Source organism: Vanacampus margaritifer, chromosome 15, assembly GCF_051991255.1.
Source record: "Vanacampus margaritifer isolate UIUO_Vmar chromosome 15, RoL_Vmar_1.0, whole genome shotgun sequence".
Lineage (NCBI taxonomy): Eukaryota > Metazoa > Chordata > Actinopteri > Syngnathiformes > Syngnathidae > Vanacampus > Vanacampus margaritifer.
This window is the reverse complement of record NC_135446.1, coordinates 3798951-3822059: the sequence shown is the minus strand read 5'-3', so window position 1 is coordinate 3822059 and position 23109 is coordinate 3798951. Positions and strand designations below refer to the sequence as shown.

At 42.5% G+C, this 23109-nt stretch overlaps 1 protein-coding gene and 1 long non-coding RNA gene across 5 annotated transcripts in view; one reads left to right on the top strand and one right to left on the bottom strand.

The window, feature by feature from the left end:
* The first annotated feature begins 932 nt into the window (after positions 1 to 932).
* The window catches only part of syn3 (synapsin III), an 85502-nt gene continuing 63325 nt past the window's right edge, over positions 933 to 23109 (top strand). For 2 of the 3 annotated variants that reach the window (XM_077543382.1, XM_077543380.1), the window contains exons 1-3: positions 933 to 1081; positions 12823 to 13284; positions 20292 to 20349. In XM_077543382.1, coding sequence (XP_077399508.1) covers positions 12878 to 13284; positions 20292 to 20349 — 465 coding nt within the window. In that variant the 5' untranslated portion in view covers positions 933 to 1081; positions 12823 to 12877. Of the gene's footprint in view, positions 1082 to 8908; positions 9028 to 12822; positions 13285 to 20291; positions 20350 to 23109 lie in introns of those variants that run through there. The other variant, XM_077543381.1, reaches the window with a different exon arrangement.
* On the bottom strand, positions 12369 to 15977 carry LOC144034552 (uncharacterized). Of its 2 annotated transcripts, none has more exons than XR_013288247.1 (3): positions 15690 to 15977; positions 15516 to 15611; positions 12369 to 13229 (listed from the first exon to the last, which is right to left on the bottom strand). It is a non-coding gene; the product is annotated as an uncharacterized LOC144034552 (long non-coding RNA). The 2 variants fall into 2 exon arrangements; XR_013288246.1 differs by having other exon boundaries at positions 12369 to 13190.

Here is a 23109-nt window from a genome sequence, read left to right as displayed (position 1 = left end):
TCATCCTGAAGTTTTTAGTGGATCATTTTTTTTTCTACCTGAGTACAGTATTCATTTAATTTAATGTATTTATTTAAATTCATTTATAAAAGAAAAAAGAATATAATATAAAACAAAAATATATGTGTGTGTGTGTAGATGGATGGATAATCAATGAGTTAACGCTCTAACTTTGACAGCACTAATATATATAAAACAGCTGGTCACACACAGTTACATAACTTTTTAGTTCCCAATTTCAGTTACTGACATTTAACAACAAAAATGACATTGGCATAATGATCAAACCTAATTAAGCTATTTCATATTTCTTTAACATAATTGCTTTAGTTATCCTTTTATCCTTCTTTGGCTTCTTCATTCAGATTGTTCCATAAAATGATTCGTTTTTACAGAAACACAACGTTTCTCCAGTCTTGTCCGGAATCTTTTTTTGTTTTTTTGTTTTAAGATCTCTGTTCTTTTTAAGTTATACTTACTTTCTCTATTTTTTCAAAAGTATTATTAATAATAGCAAAAGTACTCTTACTTGAGTACAATTTTGGCAACGCAACACATTACTAATATTCCGCCCCCCTTTACATCTCTCTGCCACATTATCGCTTTGCCCACCAGTTGCCACTGTTTCCTTGACTGTAAACAGTCACAGGCGTTCTCGTTTCTTTTCATCGGTCCGGACATATTAATTTTTTATTATGTTGTTTACTACTCAATTGTAAATGTGTAAATAAAATGAAAAAACATACATATATATCTTTAAAAAACAACAAACAAAACAAAAAACTCAGTCGGAAAGCTGAGAAGTTAGTTATCAATCACACGCGCTGTACTGATAACCACGCCCTCAATTTGCCTCCTGTCCAATCAACGTTGAGGAGATACTGCGGTAATGTACGCGTCCCATTTCTCTTTCCCAGAGTGCATTGCGAGGGAGGAGAGAGCGAGAGAGAAGGTGGGGGACTTGGCCGGGTTACTTGGAATTACTGAGAGGATAGCAAAGAGGCAGCAGCGTCCCTAAAATAGAAGGGGTGGGGGAAAGAACCAGAAGGAAAGGTCTCTTTCGTCACTGTCAACCTCTCAGGTAATTTTTTATTTTTTTCCATTTAAATGCACCGAGGGAGGTTCCTGTCGCGAGCTGCCCCATCCTCTCACACAATGGAGCAATAAAAGACACCATTCCCTTCTGGACCGTTGTCATGTTTCCCCAGCAGCCACAGCCAAATTCAGGAGGTTGCAGGGGCTATAATAATAATAATAATAATATGCGTCAAGCTAGTTTTGGGGGGCAGCGGTGGCGTGCTGGCGGTGATGGACGACAGCTTCCCGCAGGGATTCCCTCAGCCTCCTCTGCAGCCTTTAGCCCGTGCAGTCATCGCTCTGTGCTTGTGTCATGCCAGGGGCGGGGGGCTGGCAGCTATTAATTAGTGTGTGATGGCGACCTGGACTCCCACTTTTTCACATTTTAAGGCGGAAGAAAGACAAACTGCACAACCTCCAGGCTGCTGCTCAAATTACAAGGGGGAGTCCGTTATGTCATTTACTTAAAGTAAAAACTTAGCAAGTGATGCAGCGTGTGCAGTAAAGTTTGATGTGTCATGCTCGTATTAAATGTGGCAAAGTAATCTTATTTCCAAGTCATAACACTGAATAAGTTTGTAATTTATATCACAATTTATACTTGTGAAATGCATCATACTGTCGGGTAAACTGTTGAAACAGGGTCGAGAAGCACTTCCCCTTTCAAAATAAACAAATGGTCATAGAGTGCCTGTTTTATCATCAAATGTGAAATTAAACAACCTAGTAAATATTTAGTTACGTATCTGTGTATTTATGAAAATTTGTGGTTAACCAAGCCAGGGTGAATTCACAAAATGACTACTCCCACATGAGTTTCTCAGCCACTGTCAAAGTTCCAGAGCTCAAGGACCACTTTGATGCTTCATATGAAAGCCAGATGTAAGCAGAGCTGCAGTGTTTTGCTAAGCATTCACTTCTTATTACAATGTCCAGCTAAGTTGCCAACGTAAGGTTGAGTTTGACAATGTCACGTGCTAAAGTAGCACAAATGATTGCTAATGTGTCATATACTTGAAGTATATAGCACAATAAGCAACAAAATTGACTTTGCGCAATAAAGTGTCATGAACATAAATGAAACCGTCCTTACAAGCCCCAGCCAGCAAACTTCGGCCAATCAGATGAGTGTTTACTCAAAGGCCGTCTTTTGCTTTAAGATGAACTTAACTCCATTGTACTTTTGCTCGATACAGTATGCCCACATGGCACTTTTGCATGCTAATCTGTGCTAAAAGTTGACTTGTCATTGCTTGACATCATTTTGTACTTCTAGAGGCAACAAACGAGCAGGAATCAACAGCCCAATTAGTGCACTCCATTTCGGCTTGCTGGCTTCCAGGCACAATTCATCAATACGCAATCAATTGATTAATGGATGATCATCTATTTCCTATTTAATCTCAGTGGTACTTTAACCTTTTTAACTTTAAATGCCAACTTTAGCACAGGTAATCGCTAGAAAGGAGGAGAGGCTTAAAACAAAAATCAAGTAGACGCATTATAGCAATATTTCACGTGTCAGTGTTGCTATTCCTGTCATAACCAATCAATACTTGGTATCAGTGTATTAATCCAATATAGTATACTTGTCCTCCTTCACGTTTTTGTTGATGCAGCCTCGTAAAAGGTCTTTGAGAAATTGAACACTTTCCCTTACGAATTGCAGACATTTCTTTCCATCACTACCAGTCAAACCCAAAAAATCTAAATAAATTAAACATCTGCTCCGAGGGGTCATTAGCTGTCAATCATATCAGGTGAAAAGCACAAAGCCCTGAATATCGATGATAGCGACACTGGCACAGCTGACTAAATGACTTGAATTATTGATCCAAATGTTTATCATTCAATTACTTTGTCTGCCTCCTCCGCCTGAAGGCCACTAACAACACTGCTTTTTCATTGTAATGATCATTTCATTAAGACGCTGACCTTTTTTTTGTTCTGGTTAAGCTGCGCAACAAATGTGCACACGACTTAAGCTTGAAATGGAGCTCTGGATCGATGCGCTAATTGTCTTTATGTGGGAGGGATTCATCAATAACATGATAGTCATTGTACGAAAATGAATCTGAGTTGGGCTACCTTTGCTGAGGAGGATGTTTTTAATAGTCGATTAATGGATTTTTTGGAAATTGTGTGGAATGAATTTATGATTTAGTATAGTATAGGTAATGTTGATTCAGTCTTAAATCTAATTGCCCTCAATATTGAGATTCAATTTTCAATTATTTTTTAAACACAATCAATAAATAAATCTATATTACAGGCACTAAGCCAAAAGTCTAACAATAAACAATATAAAAATTATTATACAGAAATTTTTTTTGGTCTTGATAATAATAATAATAATAATAATGAAATATTTATTTCAGACTCAAAGGACCATAAAATAACATGAATGAGACTGTTGGAGAGGCTATGTTTGGACTGTATAGGTTTGATTCAAATAGAGTATCTCTTTTCGCACTCGGTCGGGTGTTGGTCAGAACACAAAGGAACAGTGGAGCGAAGATGTGGATTGGCATCTTTAATCCAGGAACATCAGCAAGAGGCGGTTACAGTAGTTGCACTTTAGTGTACAGGCATACAGGCATGGGCTGCTATAATGCAGGCACTGTAGCTAACTATGGATGCTTGTAATCCTGAAGTCCTGTGTATCCATGGTCTGATCATCTATGTGTGTGTGAATGTATGTATGGTTCAATGTGTGTATGGTTCAATGTGTGTTTTTTTGGTCAAAGACGCACACGATCACCACAGCTCGCAACACATTTTTTCATGGCGGCGTCCAACTGCACAATAACCGCTGCGCAACAAGTAATGGACCCAGAATGCAATCCGCGAATCACAGAAGTAAATATAATGACGTCACTCTATTCTTAACGTGTAATATGGAAAATAGACAAATATAATAATGATGACTATTAATATTTGGAACATTTCTAACAGAGACAGTTGATAGATAGTTGAACCATGATCTACTAAGAAAGTAGTTGTCTACTTCAGTAAGAGTTGTTCAGTTACTAAACATTTTGACATGCAGTCTTTTAATGTTCACCATGACAGCTCTCCAAAATTCTATCAAACAAGTGGGTCATAGACATAGGTCAGTAAATTAAATTACAACCGTAATACAAACAAATATTTTATCACTTGAACTTTTTATATTTTATGAAAGAATGGCTAGCACTGATCCATCTTTTCAGATTCCAGTTTTGACAAGTGTGCAGTAAATGTCTTGTCCTTTGAATTAACCGAGGCTTATTGTCATTAGACCTGTCTTCGTCTCGGCTGCGGTCCCAGAGTGCTTTTCTCGCATCTTATTGTGGCGACTGCAGCGAGAAGCACGCTGAGGTCACCCAGACCGATGACTCGGCTGTGCCTTACCAGCTCGCCAGTGTTCCGGCGCCTCCAGTGTTCTGTCACCACAGTTGTCAGAGTTCTCAGTTCTGGGACGAGACCTCCGGCATCCAACATGCTTCGAGAATATCTCCCAAAATATACTTTTTGCTTCAGAACTTGCGGGCTGAAAACTACAATAGCGACGGCGAGAAGTTGACAATGTGAGTTTTCACATGCTGAAATAACAGCTAAAGGTCAAGCCGTCGCTTCTGAAGATTTGCTGTGAGTCCAAATACGTGGCAGTTTCACACAACCTCCTACGATAAACGCAATTCATATTAGAAAAAAGATGGCTGCTTGTAGAGAAATACAGGATTTGGCATTGCAATTCTGCCTGCTATTTAGTATTGCTATAAATAATTAGGGGTGTGAATTGCCAGTACCTGCCGATTCGATCCGTATCACGATTCATAGGCCACGATTCGATTCGATACCGGTTAATCCTAATACAGATCTATAAATTGATTACTGAGATTTTTTTTAAACTCAAATTTAGAAAATACTCATCAGTAAATTTGTACGCTGTACGCTGTAAGATTTGTATGAAAATGTATTTATTTATCTGAAACTTCAGGCTTATAACTGAGAGCCACTGTATTTAACAATCTGTTTCATGTTTGAACAGCATTGAAATAAAATATTAAGGCTTAATGTTCAATTAATATATATATTCTTCCATGCTTATCGTGTGAACCCTAACCCTAAGTAAGACGTTTTGTTGAACATGTCCATAAAAAAATGGTGTTTTAACATCGATTTGGCCACATATCGAATCGATTCGAGAGGTGCGCACTGTAAGATCGCGATATACAGTATTGCCGAATAATTTTTATTAACACCCATATTAATAATATATGAGAAAACCTAACTGTAGATTCAAAACGAATAAACCTCTAAATGCTGTTTTGTTACATACTACACTTTGATCCATTCAGTCACATCAAGAAGGCGTTGAATACACAATGAGTGTTGACATCCCGGTTCTCTCAAGTGTTGTCACTTAGGCCGGCTTCTGTCCCGTGTAAGATTGTAAATGACACGAGGGGCAACGTTGCCCAGCGACCGCATCGGACTACTATCACCTAATGACTCATTTGCAACCAGCACTTTTAAGAGCGGCACGGGTGACAAAGCGAACGCTTTACGGTGGATAAAACCAGCAGGAAGTTGATGCTGATCCTCTGAATCGGATTTTGGCTTACTTAGTCTGTTTGCATTTGGTCTGAAGCGTAGCGCCATGGTGAAAATGTACTCATGGCAAGTAATAACTTTGCAGGAACTAATGGAAATCTGATTTGGTCAGATTAATTTAACAGCAGCCAGTTACATTATCCATTGTCCTCATGTTAGACAAACAAATCTTATTTTCACTTTTGGGGGATCAATAAGACCATTTTGGAATCCCTTCTTCAAGTATATTTTATATATTTTAGTGCAAGGTCGACACAGGTGGATGTGTTTCTCAAAATGATGCACATAACAAAAGCAATCGCGCCGTGGTTTAGTTAGTGGCATTCGAGGTCCCGGTCGGCCAGTGTTGTCTTGATTCCCGCCTACGTGGATAATGAAGAAATCCAAGACAATTCTTTAGCATCTGTTTTCAAGTGGCTGGTCCGTTGTTGTTTGTGGAATTAGCTGAAGTGCCCAAAGTGGGTCAGACACTACCCTTGTGGTCTCTCCTTTTTGCTTTTCCTCTCTTGAATCCAACCACCCCTCTGTGCCCACTGCTTCCACTCCTGAACCCCCAGCTCAGACTATCATGAATAATAAAAGCCATGTTGGGCTGCTCCTACTCTCGCTGGGGAGACACGCTCATTCCTCTAAGCGTGTTATTTATTGCCTACCACTTAATGTGGAATTAAGGTATCCATGTTCAGGACCATTTGCAGCAAGGGCCTGGAGATAATATTCAGTGAATATTTGCCTCACTGACTTTTGGCGGGGAAACTGTTCAGTTAGCGATGATTGACTGGAGCCCACCTCTTGCTCAAAATCAGCTGGGAGTGGGACTCGAATGAAGACTAGCATTTCCAAAACAGGAGGAAAAGTTAAGTCAAGCTCTGTTAAGACAAGATACTTATCAATTTGAGGGAGAGACCTGTATTTGTTTCCCACTCTGCCGTTACAGTTCAGGAAACATTTGAATGGTAACAGTGTTTAGCTTGTTAGTTTAGCATTCTAGCATGCCAGTGTACAATAGTCTAGAGTAGACCAAAACATGTATAACTGAAGACTATGGGACTGTTAAAACCGTTGCATATAAAAAAAGACATGAGATAATTGTGATTTCTTCATCTAACCTGACCCAATTAAATACAAGCTGAAATAAAATGAAGTGTATCCTCAGCAATATTACGCATTCATTTAAAAAACAAGTGGTGGTGCTAAAAGGAAAGGCTAGACAATCATCATCTCGCCATTATCGCAAGAGGCTGGCTTTGGCTGGTGGCGCTCTGGGTGTCAGGTCAAACAAGCATCAAGTCCCCGAACCACGTCTGCCGCAGCCTCAAGTCACCGAACCACGTCTGGCGCAGCCTCAAGTCCCCGTCCCGGCTCCACGACAGCCTCAAGTCCCCGTCCCGGCTCCACGGCAGCCTCAAGTCCTCGTCCCGGCTCCACGGCAGCCTGGAGTCCCCGTCCCGGCTCCACGGCAGCCTCAGTCTCTGCCCACCTTGCCTGTGCCGCTGCCCTCCCGGCCCTCCTCGCCTGTGCCGCTGCCGTGCCAAGTCTCTTCGCCTCTGCCATGGCGGTCTCAAGCCCATGATTATGGACCGGTGGCGCACGCCCTGCGGCCTCCCTCTGATCCTCGTCCGGCGGCGCATGCCCTGCGGCCGCCTTCTGCTTTCCATGCCAGGGCGGCGTGGACGCTGCCACAGTCGCCTCCTGCTCCAGTGTGGCGTCCGGGACGCTCTCCTGACCGGCGCCGCCGGGCTCCCCTCGTCTGGCGTCCATGACGCCCTCTTGACTGGCCCTGATAAGTAGGTCAGGTTCCCGCCTCCGTGCCCCCTTCCGCCCACCCTGTTTTTCGGACTTTTTGGTTTTAGGGACGTCTGGGAGCCGTCCCTTGAGGGAGGGGTACTGTCATGTTTGGGTTCTGTTTTTCCTTGTTTGTCTCCCTTGGTCTTGTTAAGTGTAATCCTGCCCTTCCTCGTGTCAACCAATCAGTGCCCTCAGCCACTTGTGTCTTGCCCCAGGAGAGTCTTGTCGTGTCATTAGTGTGTGTGTGTGTGTGTGTGTATGTGTGTATGTGTGTGTATTTAGTTTCCTGTCTCCCCTCTGTCTGCGTCAGTTCATTGTCGTTTTCCTCCCGTCATGCTGCCAGTTTTTTGCCTTGTTGTCCTACCCACGTTTTGTTTTGCTGCCATTTGGAGTTTGCTTTTGTTTTGAATAATTAAATTCCTTTTTTTGTCTATCACCTCTGCCTCCTTGCCCTGCTTCCTTGCATTTGGGTCCTCCACCAAACTTCACCGCGTGACACAATTAGTGGAATCCATTAATGAAGTGAGCTGGTATATTAACATAAACCACCCAATAAAAGCTCTTACTGGTGCTTTATCACATTTTATGCTGTCTTTTCGTGTGCTGTAAAAATCTAAACTTGAATAATTGCCAATGGAAAGGTCACAAAATGCCACCAATCATGTGAAAGTAAATATGCACGATGGTCATTTATATTCAGGCTGTGCAAGTTGAGGTTAAAGATTGAAATCAGTTTTGATATTGCAAGTGAACATGAATTTACATGGCCGCCTATCTTCTGGTAATTAGTGTCACACAGCTCAGCTGTTTTGATTATGCAAACGGCAAATTGACTGGAGTGGGTCTCGTTTCTGTATCTGTGGTAAGATTCCTAAATAAGGAATGAGGCATACACACACTGTTCATCAGCAGAGATCCAACAGTTTGGGGTGACACGACGCTCTACTCTTGCGTGTCATTAGTGAACAAACCTGTTATTACGGATGCATGCTGCTTGGGTTATAATGATGCGGTATTTAAAATGGACAAGACAAGCTTTTTTAGTGTGTCCGAGCAAGTGCCTACCTTGTGTATGTTGCTACTGTCATGTTTGGGTTCTGTTTTTCCTTGTGTGTCTCCCTTGGTCTTAAGTGTAATCCTGCCCTTCCTCGTGTCAACCGATCAGTGCCCTCAGCCACTTGTGTCTTGCCCCAGGTGTGTCTTGTTGTGTCGTTAGTGTGTGCGTGTGTATTTAGACTCCTGTCTGACCTCTGTCTGCGTCAATTCATTGTTTTTTCCTCCCGTTATGTTGCCAGTTTTTTGCCTTGTTGTTCCCCCCATGTTTTGCATTGTTTGCCTTCTTGGAGTTTGTTGTTTTTGGACAGTACATCGTTTACCTCCTTGTTTTTGGTTTAATTAAATCCCTCTTTTGACTGAACCTCTGCCTCCTCGCTCTGTGGGAGCATTTGGGTCCTCAAGCTCCCCCATCCTGACAGAATGAATCGACCAAGAAAGGACCCGGCGGGAAGCACATGGTGACGCCCAGCTAGCCCTCAGCCTGCCGACCACCACCTCCCTCTTCTTGTAGGTTCTATTTTCTCTCTCGTTCATCTATGCCCCCTTCACTCGTGTCCTATAGTCCTCCTTGTGTGTCACATGAGTTACCTCCTTATCGTTTTTAGATACCAATTCTGACCTTTCTGATACAAAGATGCCCCGGTTTTGGTTAATCTCCTCTCTGACTCCGATGATTTTGATTCAGATTTTGATTTCCCTGGTTTTTCTAGTCCTTCTCAGTTCTTGACCCATTTTTCTTTTGAGGAACCCATCCCCACACCATCAGGTCAACGTGACCTTTACTTGGGCACCCGTTTGGCCATCTATCCGGGATCTCCGCGTGGTGGCCGGCGGGCGCGTCCAAGTAAAGGTTACAAATCCTCTTCACAAACGTCAGCCCACGTCTTCCAAGCCACAAAACCCCGTATCTCTTTCAGCACATAATAAGTCTGTAAAAAAGTCACGTCGCAAACCTGTCCCCACACCACTTCATTCCCCACCATTTTCCTCACCACATCAGGTTTCTTCAAGTCTTGAGTCTCTAGTTCCTGTATCCTCGGTCCCTCGTGTCTCCTGTGTTCACCAACCCCAATGGCGGCAAGCTGATATGGTCCCAGTCCCGGCTCCACGGCACACTCAAGTCCTCGTCCCGGCTCCACAGCAGCCTCAAGTCCCCGTCCCGGCTCCACGGCAGCCTCAAGTCCCCGTCCCGGCTCCACGGCAGCCTCAAGTTCCCGTACCGGCTCCACGGCAGCCTTAAGTCCCCGTCCCGGCCCAGCCTCAGTCTCGAGCCTTTTCGCCTGTGCCGTTGCCGCCTCGGGCATCCTCGCTTGTGCCGCTGCCGCCCCTGGCCCCCTCGCCTCTGCCGCTGCAGCCCCGGCCGGGCCTCCTTGCCTCTGCCGCTGCAGCCCCGGCCGGGCCTCCTCGCCTCTGCCGTGCCAAGTCTCTTCGCCTCTTCCATGATGGCCTCAAGCCCATGATTGTGGCCAGGCGGGGCACTTCCCGCTGCCGTCCTCTGCTCCTTGTCCGGCGGCGCAAGCCCTGCGGCCGTCCTCTGCTCCTCGTCCTGCGGCGCTCGCCTTGCGGCCGTCCTGCGCTCCCCTTCTGGCAGCGCCCTCCCAACTGGCGCTGCCGGGCTTCCTTCATCTGGCGTCGGGGACGCCCTCCCGACTGGCGCGCCGCCGGGTTCCTTTCGTCTGGCGTGCGGGACGCCCTCCCGACTGGCGCGCCACCAGAGGGGTGCTGAGGGTGGCTGGGGGTCTGGGTGCGGCTGGGGGGCTGGGTTGGGGTGGATGGCCCGGGTGGATGGGGGGCGGGGGGTTGTGGGGGGAGCGGGGGCTGTGGACCGGTGGGGTGCCTGGCGGGCCTGCCGTGCCCCGCCGTGCTGCGTTGGGTTGGGGGCGCGGGCCGTGTTGGGGTTGGGGCTCCTGGGTTTGCTCTCCGGCCGGTGGCCCCTGCGGGGCCCGGGGGTTGTCCCTAAGCGCTGCCGTTGTCTGGGGGCCCTGAGGTGTTGCGCTTGCTCTGTCCTGGCAGGGGTCGACGGCTCCCCTCTTTGATGGAGATTTTCATGCATGCCATAAAATGATCTAATTACGTAAACATGTTCTTCAATTCACTGAGATGTTTTTTCTTCATTTATGTTGAGCATAAGCAAGGAAAATCTAGGCAATATGTACAACAAAAGTTCAGGTCCAAGCGTAGCAAAATGTTGCCTAAAGTTGTTCTTCCATCTGCAGATGGCGATACATGATCCAGATGTAACATTTGCCAAATGTTGGTGAGAAAATTTCCTTAGTGAAAACTAAGAAATGTCAAAATATGCAGTAATCCTAGTGCTTCCCTCTCATCCAAGTGTCATTTCCTGTGAAATCGGGCTACTTTGGAATCAGGTTTTGGGGGCTCGTCTGCTTTCCCGCTGCTCTCCGCCACGTTGGCTTGCACATGTTATGTAACTGTTTTCATCCCCAACAGTTCCTCCCTCAGGGGCTTCTGTCTGCTCCACAAACAAAAAATATGTAAATCTGCACTCCCAACTTCACATCATTAGCGCAGAGTTGTCTCCCATTATACACAGGGTAGCCCATGCAAAACAAGAATGTCATAATGGCCAATGGCGTTTATTCTCACCAATGTGGCGTGCTTTCGTCATTTATTAGGGGTAAGGCGCTTATATATGAAGAATTACGGTTTCGGGCCTGAATGACATTTGCGTGACTCGGAACAGAATAGTGTGAATTAAGTCAACTTTTTTGAAAGGTCATTTTAAATGCCAATGTTATTGCTTTCCAATTTGAACGTGATTTAGAACAGTTTCATACTCTTATCAGCATCTAATGTGATTCAATACAAAAGGTGTACCGATATTCAAAATTTACTTATTTTGCCTGTTGTGTTTGCAATGTAAAGTGCAGTGGCGTACAACTGCTCTGAGAGGGGATTTCAATACTGTGGCCCTTAGAATTACAGTATATAATCTTGTTAATCAACGGTTTCAAACTTTTATTTCTAAATGCTCAAATTGCACATCACTAAACAAAATTGTCACATAATGTCAAGTAAAATGTGACAGTACAGTTGAAGGCAATGAATTGGGCTGTGCTTATTAACCCTTCTGGTGGTCAAAATGACCCAACTTTCAAGTTAAACAACAAATGTTTGCTTTTCAATATCAAACTTGTCACCAACAGACCAACAAACAATAATTATAATAATAATAAAACAGTTTGTTTCGACATATTTGCAATGAAAACAAGATGTTTTTGAAAAATTTTGCATATACTGGGCCAAATTGTTTTTTTTTGCTATGAAACTTCATACCTACAGACTAATAAATGGTTAAGTTGACACAATGTGGCAGATTTAGGACTCAGACGCAGAGATAGGGGTTTGAGGCCAAGGCAGATATTTATTAAACAAAAAAATTCCTCGTTTAGAGGGAAAAAACAAAGGCTATTAAATGTTAAACTAAAGGTGCTCCAAAAGGGAGGATGTCTAAACTACAAACAAAACAATATCACTCCTTAACTAAAACAATAATGTGGCTATACAAAGTTACAAACCAAAGTTCACACAAGGGACAGGACAACAAAGCTGAGGACTGTGACTGGCTTGAGTGGCTCTGACAAAAACACTTTGGCACAAGACAGGGGAGACGCAGACCATTTAACACGAGGGTAATGGGAAACAGGTGGACACAATCAGGAATCAGGGTTGACACTGACACCACATGAGGAAAAGCAAGTGACCTGAAACGAAAGGAGTCTGAATTTTCAAAATAAAATAGGAAATGACAAGACAACCTCACCGCGGTGTGAAATAAGTTTAATAATAACTATAATAAGTAATATATGTGGAATGAAAAAGGTTAATAATAAGCAAGAAACCATGTTTATTGGGTTGGTTTTCGAATATTAAACATTCTGGGTCAAATTGACCCATTTAAGGAGTGAAAAAGTGTCAATATTAGTATGAAACATTTCATCGACAGACAATTTAAATGGTTCACTTTGGCATATTTTCCATTACAAATGGTTACTAATGTTTTACCTGAATGCTTTTGAAACATTAAACATTGCCCGAGTTAAACTGACCAATTTCAACGTCACAAATGTCATGACAAAACTTGTTAAAAGTGGTTCATTTCAAATATTTGCAAAAAAGCAGTTAATGCAGTTAATGTTTATTGAGATGTGTTTTCATCATTAAACATTTGGGTCAAATTGACCCGAGATTATTGCTTATTGCTGAGAAACCAGTCTAACAAGATGATTAATTGCCTATGCAAGTATGCAGTATAATTAAATGTCAGTCTCTGTTTTGTAGGACTTTTTGCCAGCACACCTCCTTTGGCCTGAGCACCGCACCAGCCACAGTGACCATGAATTACCTTCGCCGGCGCCTGTCAGACAGCAGCTTTGTTGCCAACCTCCCCAACGGCTACATGATGGATCTGCAGAGGCCGACACCGCCGGGATCCTCCACCTCCTCCCCGGCCTCCCCGGCCACGGAGCGGCGACAGCCTCCGAGCATCCCGGCCCCGACTCAGGGCTTGGCCCCGACTCAGGCCGCCGGCACGGGCGGCTTCCTCAGCTCCTTCTCCAGCGTGGTGAAGAGCGCCCAGATGGCGCAGAATGTCGCTGCCGCTGCACATGCCAAGACAGCAGCTGCAGCGGTGACGGCAGCGGCGATTTCTGAGATAGCACCAACGGGAAGCAGTCAGCCTCCTAAGCCTGTTGTCCGCAAACCCAAGATTTTGCTAATTGTTGATGATCAACACACTGACTGGTGAGTACCTCATATTAAAATCGGGCTGCTATTTTGCCCTCGTCATGTACCCAAAGGTAACCAACATACTATATACATCAATTGAAACACCAGTCAGTATAATTCAACAATCTTTCACGATAACTAGACGCATTCAACTAAATTTTAAATAATATTAATACTAAAGACAAATATTGCTTTGGCATCATCTGCTGGCATCTTGGTGCCAAGCAACAATATTGAATTGAGGGGAGGCTTCATTTACTCAGGCCATAGCCATGTCTAATAGGGAAAAAATTGTTTGCTTTCATCTTTATAGGCAATTGACCTTTCGTAAAAGCCCCGCCCCGCTTCAGTTGACGCTTCCGGGTCTGACAGCCTTATGTACAATTGCAATAAACATACCGTAGCATGTCACTGAGTGTTTTTGGAGCAATACAAGCGCGATATATTCCAGATGGAGGCAAAGTGGAAGGATATATTCATGATATTCAAATATGCAGAACTTCTTCACAACTATCGAGGCTAAATCATACAGTTTTCAAGATAAATACAGTTGAAAAACAACAGCGTCTCTCAGCGTGGAAATTGTAATCCTGCAAAATAACTCCCATTTTTAATAATTATACCAGTAAACTGATTGTTTTTCCCCTTTGTATGGAGCAGAACAGTTGTTTATTCTGAAGTAACACAAAATGCTACGTGAAAGATGAAAACAAATTAAGTTCAAAGTGCCTTTTAGGATGCTATGTTCACTTAGTGTTGAAACATCACAGACCTTACAGTATGAGAGTCAACGAAAACTACCTACTCGGACGTAAACTTTTACACAGCTAACATTAATAACAATCATCAAGATAAACTGTATTTCTACAAGGCCAAAAACGGGGAAGCACTCGCCGAATTTGATGAAGAATGGCCTGATAATGATATCCTGATAATATATCATATTAAATAATCCTAAATATAACTTTGATTCCAGTTTTGTGGATGATCTATCCTCTGTGTATTTGACAACAAGTTAAGCTCATTCAGTTGCTAGTTTAGCGCTATGGTTTTAGCCTATCCCAACTTACCTTGGAGCAAACGTAGGAATACTTGTTGATTTTGGAGACATTTAGCTGGGAATGAGGCCGTCCACACTGCTTAATCCATTGAAGACGTCGCTCCAGCTGTGATTTTGGCTTAGGGAATGGAAAGAACTGTACTCCACTTGATAAACTCTTGGGATACCTCATGTCCGATTTCCACAATCCATGTGCAAATCACTTCACCATTTTCCTTGTTAGAGGTCCACAGATTGTTCGATTTTTTGGGGGTAGGGTTTTATGGCTGCTGACAGGTTTTGTGGATGGATTTTACAATGGATTTCAATGGAGCGGGGAGGAGCTTGGCCGTTGGTTTGCGAAAGGTCAATTATAAATTTTTCTGGGTGGGCGACTGGGCGTTGACTGTATGCACTGATATTCCACATACCATCAAGCAACGCTATTCTTTTTTTTTTGATTAGATTAGATTGAAATTAATTTAAATCCCGTCTCAATGCTATATAGCTATATATCCATCTGTCTGTCTGCCTGTCTGTTGCTCTAAAGTTTTATACGCAACAATAACATTGGTTGCCATGCAAGGCCTACTCTGCCACCTTTTCCTTTTAATAAGCTGTTAAATGGAGGCTGACAATTGGATGTGGAGGTGTTATACCACCATTTTGTGTACTCAGGCTAAAAAAATGGGTCAAGCAGGGCTTTTCTTCTTAATTGTGCTTCTCTGTCTTGCATTTATACATTTCTAAATGTATGGTAGTGTAATAGTTTGATAGAAATATAGGAAGGTGACACTTATGACAGCTTTTCAAATGATTATTTAATGTCATTTAATTTGAACAAAAGTTTTTTTACTCTAAATCTAAATCCCAACTATCATAAAGAGGCTTTAATGGAATAGATACTTTTGCTATCAACTCACAAAATGTGCAGCAGTTGGTTGATCACAGAAGCCCGACAACTACCAAATCATTGAATGGCTCTGCCTTTTCCTGAATTGTGATTTTATAGCTTGACATCAACAGGGAGCCTCAACCTGTGCTGATGTGTAACTCGCTATTTCCAGCCCTTTGAAATTATCATCATCAGAGATCATTACACAGCATCGCTAAAGGCTGTGCGGGGATGAATCCCAGGTTTAAAAATGATCATTAAATGAATCCACCCCGCTGACAGCCATATGATGAACATTGCAGGATTGCTTACCGTTCTTCCCTGCAAGGTAGAGCATCTATTTTTCTCTCAGCCGCCTAGTTTGATATCCCCGCTGGGCTCTGTGGGCCTCTTCACACTTCGCTGTTTCTGAAATCACTCGACAGAAGATCATCGTCATCCTCGGAGCATGTTAGTGCGTCAGCCTTTCTTCGGAGAGACACTCACCTCAAAAGGACAACATTCAGTTCTGTAACCACATTTGTCATATTTTGTAATATCCATAGCTCATTAATATTCACATTTTAATAGCTGAGAGGACTAAATGAGAGAAAATGTTGATGAAGAGTTACCACTAATAAATCGATTGAGGTTTGTCTTTATAGTGGTTCATTGAAGACTCTAAATTAGGGGTGCTCAAGTTCGGTCCTCGAGAGCCCATATCCAGCCTGTTTTCCATGTTTTTCTCCACTAACACACCTGAGTCATGATCAGGATCGTTATCAGGCTTCTGCAAAGCTTGCTGATTAGCTGATCCTTAGATTCAGCTGTGCCTCACGACTCTGACTGGAAGTGTTCGGTTTAGGTGAACGGTATGGGATTTTTTTATAGGTTTTAGGTGAACTAATGAATACACACACACTCGCACGCACGCACGCACGCACACACACACACACGCACATACACATACTCACCCACATACAAAAAAAAAAAAAGAGAGAGAGCAATGATGATGACATGTCAAATCGGTAAAATTACCAAATGAACAATACTGAGCTCTCCAGAAAAAAGAAAAAAGAAAAGATTCAGCTGTGCTGCAGGAGGGAAACATGGAAAACAGGCTGGTTAGGGGCTCTTGAGGACCGAACTTGAGCACCCCTGCTCTAAATTGTCCATAGGTGTGAGTGTGCGTTGTCCAATAGTGCCCTCTGATTGGCTGGTGAACACACTACAGAAAATGGATGCAAATCAAGGGCTAGCTGAGCCTCAACATGACCACTTAGTGGCACTGTTGTTCATCTAAAAATGATTGGTATTTGTGTTGTAGTGAAAATCTTTGGCCAGCAGATGGTAGTATAGTATAGCAACTTTGTTTTGTATAGTGTACATAATACCCCATAACTTTTCATTGCAGCCATGGCTTGACTAGATTCAACGTTGGAAAGTAAGAAAATACAATTTTGACTTGAGGGGTTTACAGTTTCAATGCAGGACCCTTAGTGAAACCCACACTATCCAAATACTAGACAAATAAGTAGTACTTTCCAATACTCTGAAGTAGTTTTAATATAAAATGTAATAAGTGTCTGGTAGACAGTTGCAGCTGGATGCTTCAAGCTTGTGACATCCTCTAGTCATAAAAAAGAGAGCGGGCCGATATTTGCCTGCTGCTTTGGTAATGCTTCCGTGACGTGATGATGTTCGTTTTTACTGTCACACTTTAAGAACGATGTAAAATCTGCTTTGGCGAAACTGAAGTCATCTCATTGTCTATGGAGGAACGGTCTTGAAGGAAGCAGCCCCATGGATCAAAATGAAAGTGCTCGACTCATGCCAATGCACCCAAATGGGATGTATTTGCAATATGCTGTAGGTGTGATGATGCCCTCAAATCAGATTCCTTTTGTGTTTCTGAGCTGTGTTTAGTAGGGTTGGGCGGTATTTAAATGTTGACACTGTTTTACCGTCGCCATATACGGTAATACCGTTGCAAATTTTAGACTTTTTTAAAAAAAAAAAGACTTATCTTGCGCTGATAACAGCCAATCTGTCTAGAAGTTAATGGTTACAGATCTGTTCACTGTGTGCTCCGTTTGCGTTTGCAATAATCTTTTGTGTGATGAAGCGCATTTGAATGTCTGTCACTCCATGACAGCACATCTTTAGCTGAAGTGTGTAGCTGATGTGCACGCGCTCCGTTTACGCCGCGGAGCCAAGCTCAGATAGCATTACGTAGAATACATTGTACCCCGCGGACGCGCACAAACTTCTACGGTCTTCCACACTTACAAACTGTTTCTCGGTTTACTAGACTCTTTTAATAGACTCCGCTGTGGGCGTACATTCGACATCTATGCGACACACAAACATAAGCACGCAGCCTCCACCCCTATTGGGCCCCAAGAGCAAGCACAGATACACTCACCTGCGTGCCGCGGTCTCGGGTTCATGTGTGTCCATGGACAAAAACAAAATCACTTACTGATCTTTTGTATAAATAAAATCGCTTTGTGGCGTGGCGACAAACTTACCTCTTTGCAGCAGTGAGCGGGGGATATCGTTCCTCAGATGAGTCTCGCACCGTTACAGTCCTCACGCAGATTTTGCATACAGGCCACATCGACATTTGCTGCCAAATTGTAGTAGTTGCATTTTTTTTTCTTTTTAAGGGACCGCTTAACCGAGCTGTGCTGACTGGCCATTTTGCCTCGCTCCGTCTGAGCTTACTATTAATTTTAAACTGTTATCGTAATATTAGTTGTTATAGTATTAGTAATTTGAAAACAATTAGAAATGTTGTGTTATCAAATAATTTAGTTTGATATCACAATAGGTCATTATACGCTGCAAGCTGCATTTTATTTTATTTTTTAATGACGGTATTGACAGTGACACCGTTGCTATTATTGGACACCTCAGGATACCGTTTTACCGCCCAACCCTAGTGTTTAGTACTGGAAGGCACGGTGAACATCTATCGCTCTCTGCCTCAGGACTGAATTTTCCTCCTGGGCATTCCAGTCAAGTGTCAGGGGTCTCTGGGGAAACGCCGCTCCATCCTGAAAGGCAACGAATGGCGCACAAAAGCGCTACACAGCACCGAAGCAAAGTCTCAAAGAGCATCGCCGAAATCAACACCAACACCAAGCCCTTCTTTTTTCTTCTTTTGCCCCGACGTCTCTCTTCAGACAAGACGCAAAATACCCCGCCAAGTATCTGTCCCTGTGTTTGCACTGCACTTTGAATAATACGAGCAGCAGCAGATACTTTGGACTTTCTCTAGAAATTAAATAATGAATAAATAATTCACAGAACTACTGAACGTCACTGTAATGCCCCAATGATCAGCACCGAATCCAAGAATGCAATGAAAAAGTACTGTGTAAAGTAAGAACTGGATTATGTGATAATTGTAGGCCTACACTCTAACAGTTGAGTCAAAAGTAACCCAATTATGGATACAAATTGGACCGATCCACTTCATGGGTGAATTTCACCCAACTTTCTCGGTTGGTTTATACAAAATGACGCAATTTTTTGACCCAAGTAAAGGATCTGATCAATATTTATGGATTATTTTATACTAAAAGCCCCATTTCTTGACTCAAAATTGGGTCATATTGACCCAAGTAGAGGATCGGTCCATTTTTTACCCATATTTGTGTTATTTTTGATCCAACTTTTTTTTTAGAGAGTAGATTTTTACAGAAACATATAAGGGATTGAAGAGCCTTTTCAATTTTTGGTTGGTTGGATGAAACTTGCAGACATGCCTTCCTCTCCTTGAATGTGTTTATCAGTAGTTTGAGGCGTGTTACCACCACCTACAGGGCTGGAGTAGCACCTCCCATTTTTTTTTTATATTTCATTATTGTTTGACTTGATCATTTAATCAGGCAGGGCAGGAAATGCCCCATTCAGTTTTGGTAAAGGAGCTGCATAAAGTTTTTTTAATTAAATGGATGGATGGATTATTGTTCGGTCTGTTGGTTGGAATGTACCTCACATGCGTTGTTTTATTAAAGCAAAGCTAATTTTTATCCGATCAGTGGATGGGATATTGGCAGAATAATCAAATCTACTAATATTCAATTTCCGTCCTAAATTGAATGAATATACTGTGGCCCTAAAGTAGACAGGCTACATGTTTACATGTGAACACGAGCAAAACCGAGCGCCTCGTGAATTAGCGCCATGGCCCCGAGTGACGACACATTTAGCAATCTTTTGCAACGCATTCCAGCTTTTTCCAGCCAATAGGCCTCTGAGATGGCCCACACTTTCTCTCGACTGTGGGGAGCCTGGGTTACAGGGCACTGCCAGTGTAGTATGTAGGTCAGTTATGTTGAAGATTCACAGCTTCCAAATGACAGTGAATGATATCTTAAGCATTGAAGTCATTGAAGGCTGGGAGCTCTTATGGACAAGATTCTCCCTCAGTGACCATATTGAATGTACCGTAAAGGATGTGTGGTGGATGAAGGAGAATGAACGAGGGAGCGAAATGTTGTAAGGGAAAACCTTTTTTGGTGTGAACAGGCCGAGAGGCAAATCCCAAATAGCTTGTCCCAGTGACCGAAGGCCTCCAACATCTAGCGGGCGGTATACGCATGTCCGTATAGCCTGAAGCCTTTGACAGATTGTTGGCAGTCCTCCGGCTGCAAGGGGTTAGAGTTCAACACTGAGGACTTGGAAATGCAAAACGGTTTGAAATGGGCTGAGAAATGCACATAGGACTTTCTTTTTTTAAATTTTTATAGAAAAATGTTCTTCCTATTTTCACTCAATTCGTCCTGCATACAAATAAACAATCCAAAGAGTTGCCCCCTAAAACACCTTCAATGATGATTAAAACATGAGTTTGCCAGAGATTTGTGTTTACTAGAAGCCTCATCCCCTCATGTTCTGCACTCATAGAAAATATGAGCTTACAAGGTCTTTTGGAAGGTCTGTTTAAACCTTCAAATCAACAAAAGGCTATTTTGGGCTTGTTATGATTCACAGTCCCGTTTGTCCAGGTTCGTATGCAATTGTGTTTAGTACCTAAATAAAGTGCTTGTGATCGTACCGACAGTTGTTTTGTTAGTCTGAAGGTGTGTTTCCTTGCAGGGCCAAGTACTTCAGAGGCAAAAAGCTGAATGGGGAGTATGAGATCCGCGTGGAACAGGTACGTATGTATGAAACAGTTATATGGTGTGACAAACATCATGTAGTTGGAAAACATCCAGATACTGTACAAGCTAAACCAACACCCCAAAAGACAAATTGATGCCTTGATATACGAGTGACATGTCTTACATGCACAAACTTGAGGTATGAGCATTGTATGGTGGCAGTGGTCAGTCAGTTTCTAAGCTACAATTAGCAAATAAATATGCTCAAATGAAGCATCAAATAAAGAGAATTACACGTGCATTTAAAACAACCACATTAGTTTGCTAGCTAATGCTTACATATAATGGAAAAATCCATAGACAATTAGCATATATTTGGCAGTAAGTATGTGTATTTTTTTCATCTTCAGACTTGTTTCCAGCAGACAGCCGGTATCAGTCATACCTGTGCAAATAATGCACACAGATGTGTCTAGACGTAGCATTTTACAGATAACGCTTTCTTTACTGCAGAAACTAAAATCTTAAGTAAAATATAATTTCTTAAATTTAACCTATTTCTTTCCTATTTTGATTTGACAAGTTATTTTTACTTAAAATAAAATCGTCAGGCAAGATCATTGATCATAAGATTACATAATTATCTAATTTTATCAAGCAGTCTTGGCATTGAGTGTTAGCAGCCAATTTTAAGTACTGTGAAGATTAAAACAACCATTTCCCACATTTTAAGATGACAACTAACCAACATCAAAGGCCCTGAACTGGGGTTTCATGAGTTTTCTTATTTTAAGATTTTGCATGCTCTAGTAATAAGATAAATGGGAAAAAAATACAAGTATGAAAACAGACGAGTGCAATATGGTTCATTTCGTTATATTTACTAAGCTCATTTTTCCTTCTCTCAGTACCAGCTCAGTTGTCTAGTGGTACAGTGCCTACCCTCAGACTTGTAGGTTGTGGGTTCAATTGCTGGCTAGGTCATGACAAAGAAAATGGGACCTGTTACCTCCCTGCTTGACACTCAGGCTAAGTTATCCAAGCGTGAAAAAAAAAAAGTGTATTTTAAGAAAATGTTTCTATTTATTACAGCCTGAAAAAAGACATTACTTGTTTTTAGTCTGAAAATATTATTTTCAAGACCGCAGTGGTTGATATGGGCCTAGTATTATTTTCTTATTTTTCTAAATCTTACAGGTAAATTTAAGTAAAATTTGCTTGTTCTGTTGGCATTTAATTTTGCTTATTTGAAATAATAATTGTTTTTCTTATTTCACTATATTTTTTTCTTACATTTTCTACAGTCCTTTTTGCAGTGTTTATCTCCAATAAGCGTTTGGCTATACATCTGCAAGCCATTGTTGAGACTGCGGTGCCCTTTGAAATGGAGAGTTGGGTTTTTATGGGCAAAAGAAGAAAGGGACCACATACGAGAGTTGGACTTTTACAGCCTGTTTGCTCAACTCTCTACTGTTGTGGTCACATAGCTTCTTTTGGTGCTAGATTGGCGTCTATGTGAAATGGGAGAGATTTTTCTGGTCCTGGGTTGTCCCTGCTATTGAGCAGTTATAAAAATGTTAATTAGGCCTCTTAAGTCCATGACTGAGGGGGATCAGAATGGTGTTGCACCATACAAACTCCCCCAACCCTCGCCACCGGCCCCCAAAAGCTCGAGATGACCTACTTAGATCTTGTTGGACCCACTTCTGTTTCCCACAAGCCTTCCAAGTCAACGCTAACAAGTCGGCTGGCCTTCATCCACCGCCTGTGCCCCTCAACAAAAGCCTCAAGGTCGATGGGAACCCCCCAATCTCTGCGTGAAGACTTGATGAAGCGTTTCCTTACTTTTATCCTAAAGACTGCCTTTGGTGCTACTGCCATCTAAATTACTATGAATGGCAGTTTGTCTGTCTCCCATGTTTGTGACCCACTTTTAAGATGATTTTGGCAGACCCCTGATAACCACTGGGCATCCCCCAAACAGATGCTGCTTGTGGGTTCTCAACTGACTACAAATATAGGAAGCTCCATGTAAATAATTGACGCTGACCGTCATACTGCTGAGACGGCACACATTTTCTTATTCAAACTACATAACAGACAACAGTGACATCAGTTGAATTTGTTCTGCAACCAAGCCTGTGTCTCACTTTACTTGTTTATCAAATACAAATGAATTGAAATGCCACTAAAGCGTTCCAGCACCCAAAAACCACTACACATTTTTGCTGTGTTTTTGATCCAAATAATATGAGATAATTTTTTCAAGGTCCTCTTTCCATGTATTTTTTACACAATCAGTACTAAGTAAACATCATCAGATGTTTTGGCCTTATGGTTTAGGCTTACGCTAAAATAAAGATAAATGAACCATTTGTTAATATGAACGACTGTTTATCTTCTTCAGTGAGACACTTTGACTTGATGTCGTCGAAACGTTCACTAAAACAAGTTCTACCGCTTATCTGGGTCTGGTTGTAGGGGCAACAGCTTTTGCAGGGAAGCCCAGACTTCCCTTTCCCCAGCCACTTCAACCAGCTTCTGCGGCAGGATCCCAAGGCGTTCCCAGGCCAGCCAAGAGACATAGTCTCTCCAGCGTGTCCTGGGTCGTTCCCAGAGCCTCTTTAATTGGTTTCTCTCAACGCGGAGGAGTAGTGGCTTGACACTGAGTCACTCCCGGATGACTGAGCTTCTTACCCAATCTTTAAGGGAGAGGTCACCCTGCGGAGGAAACTCATTTCAGCCACTTGTATCCGGGGTCTTCTTCTGACCCATAGCTCGTGACCATAGGTGAGGGTAGGAACGCAGATCGA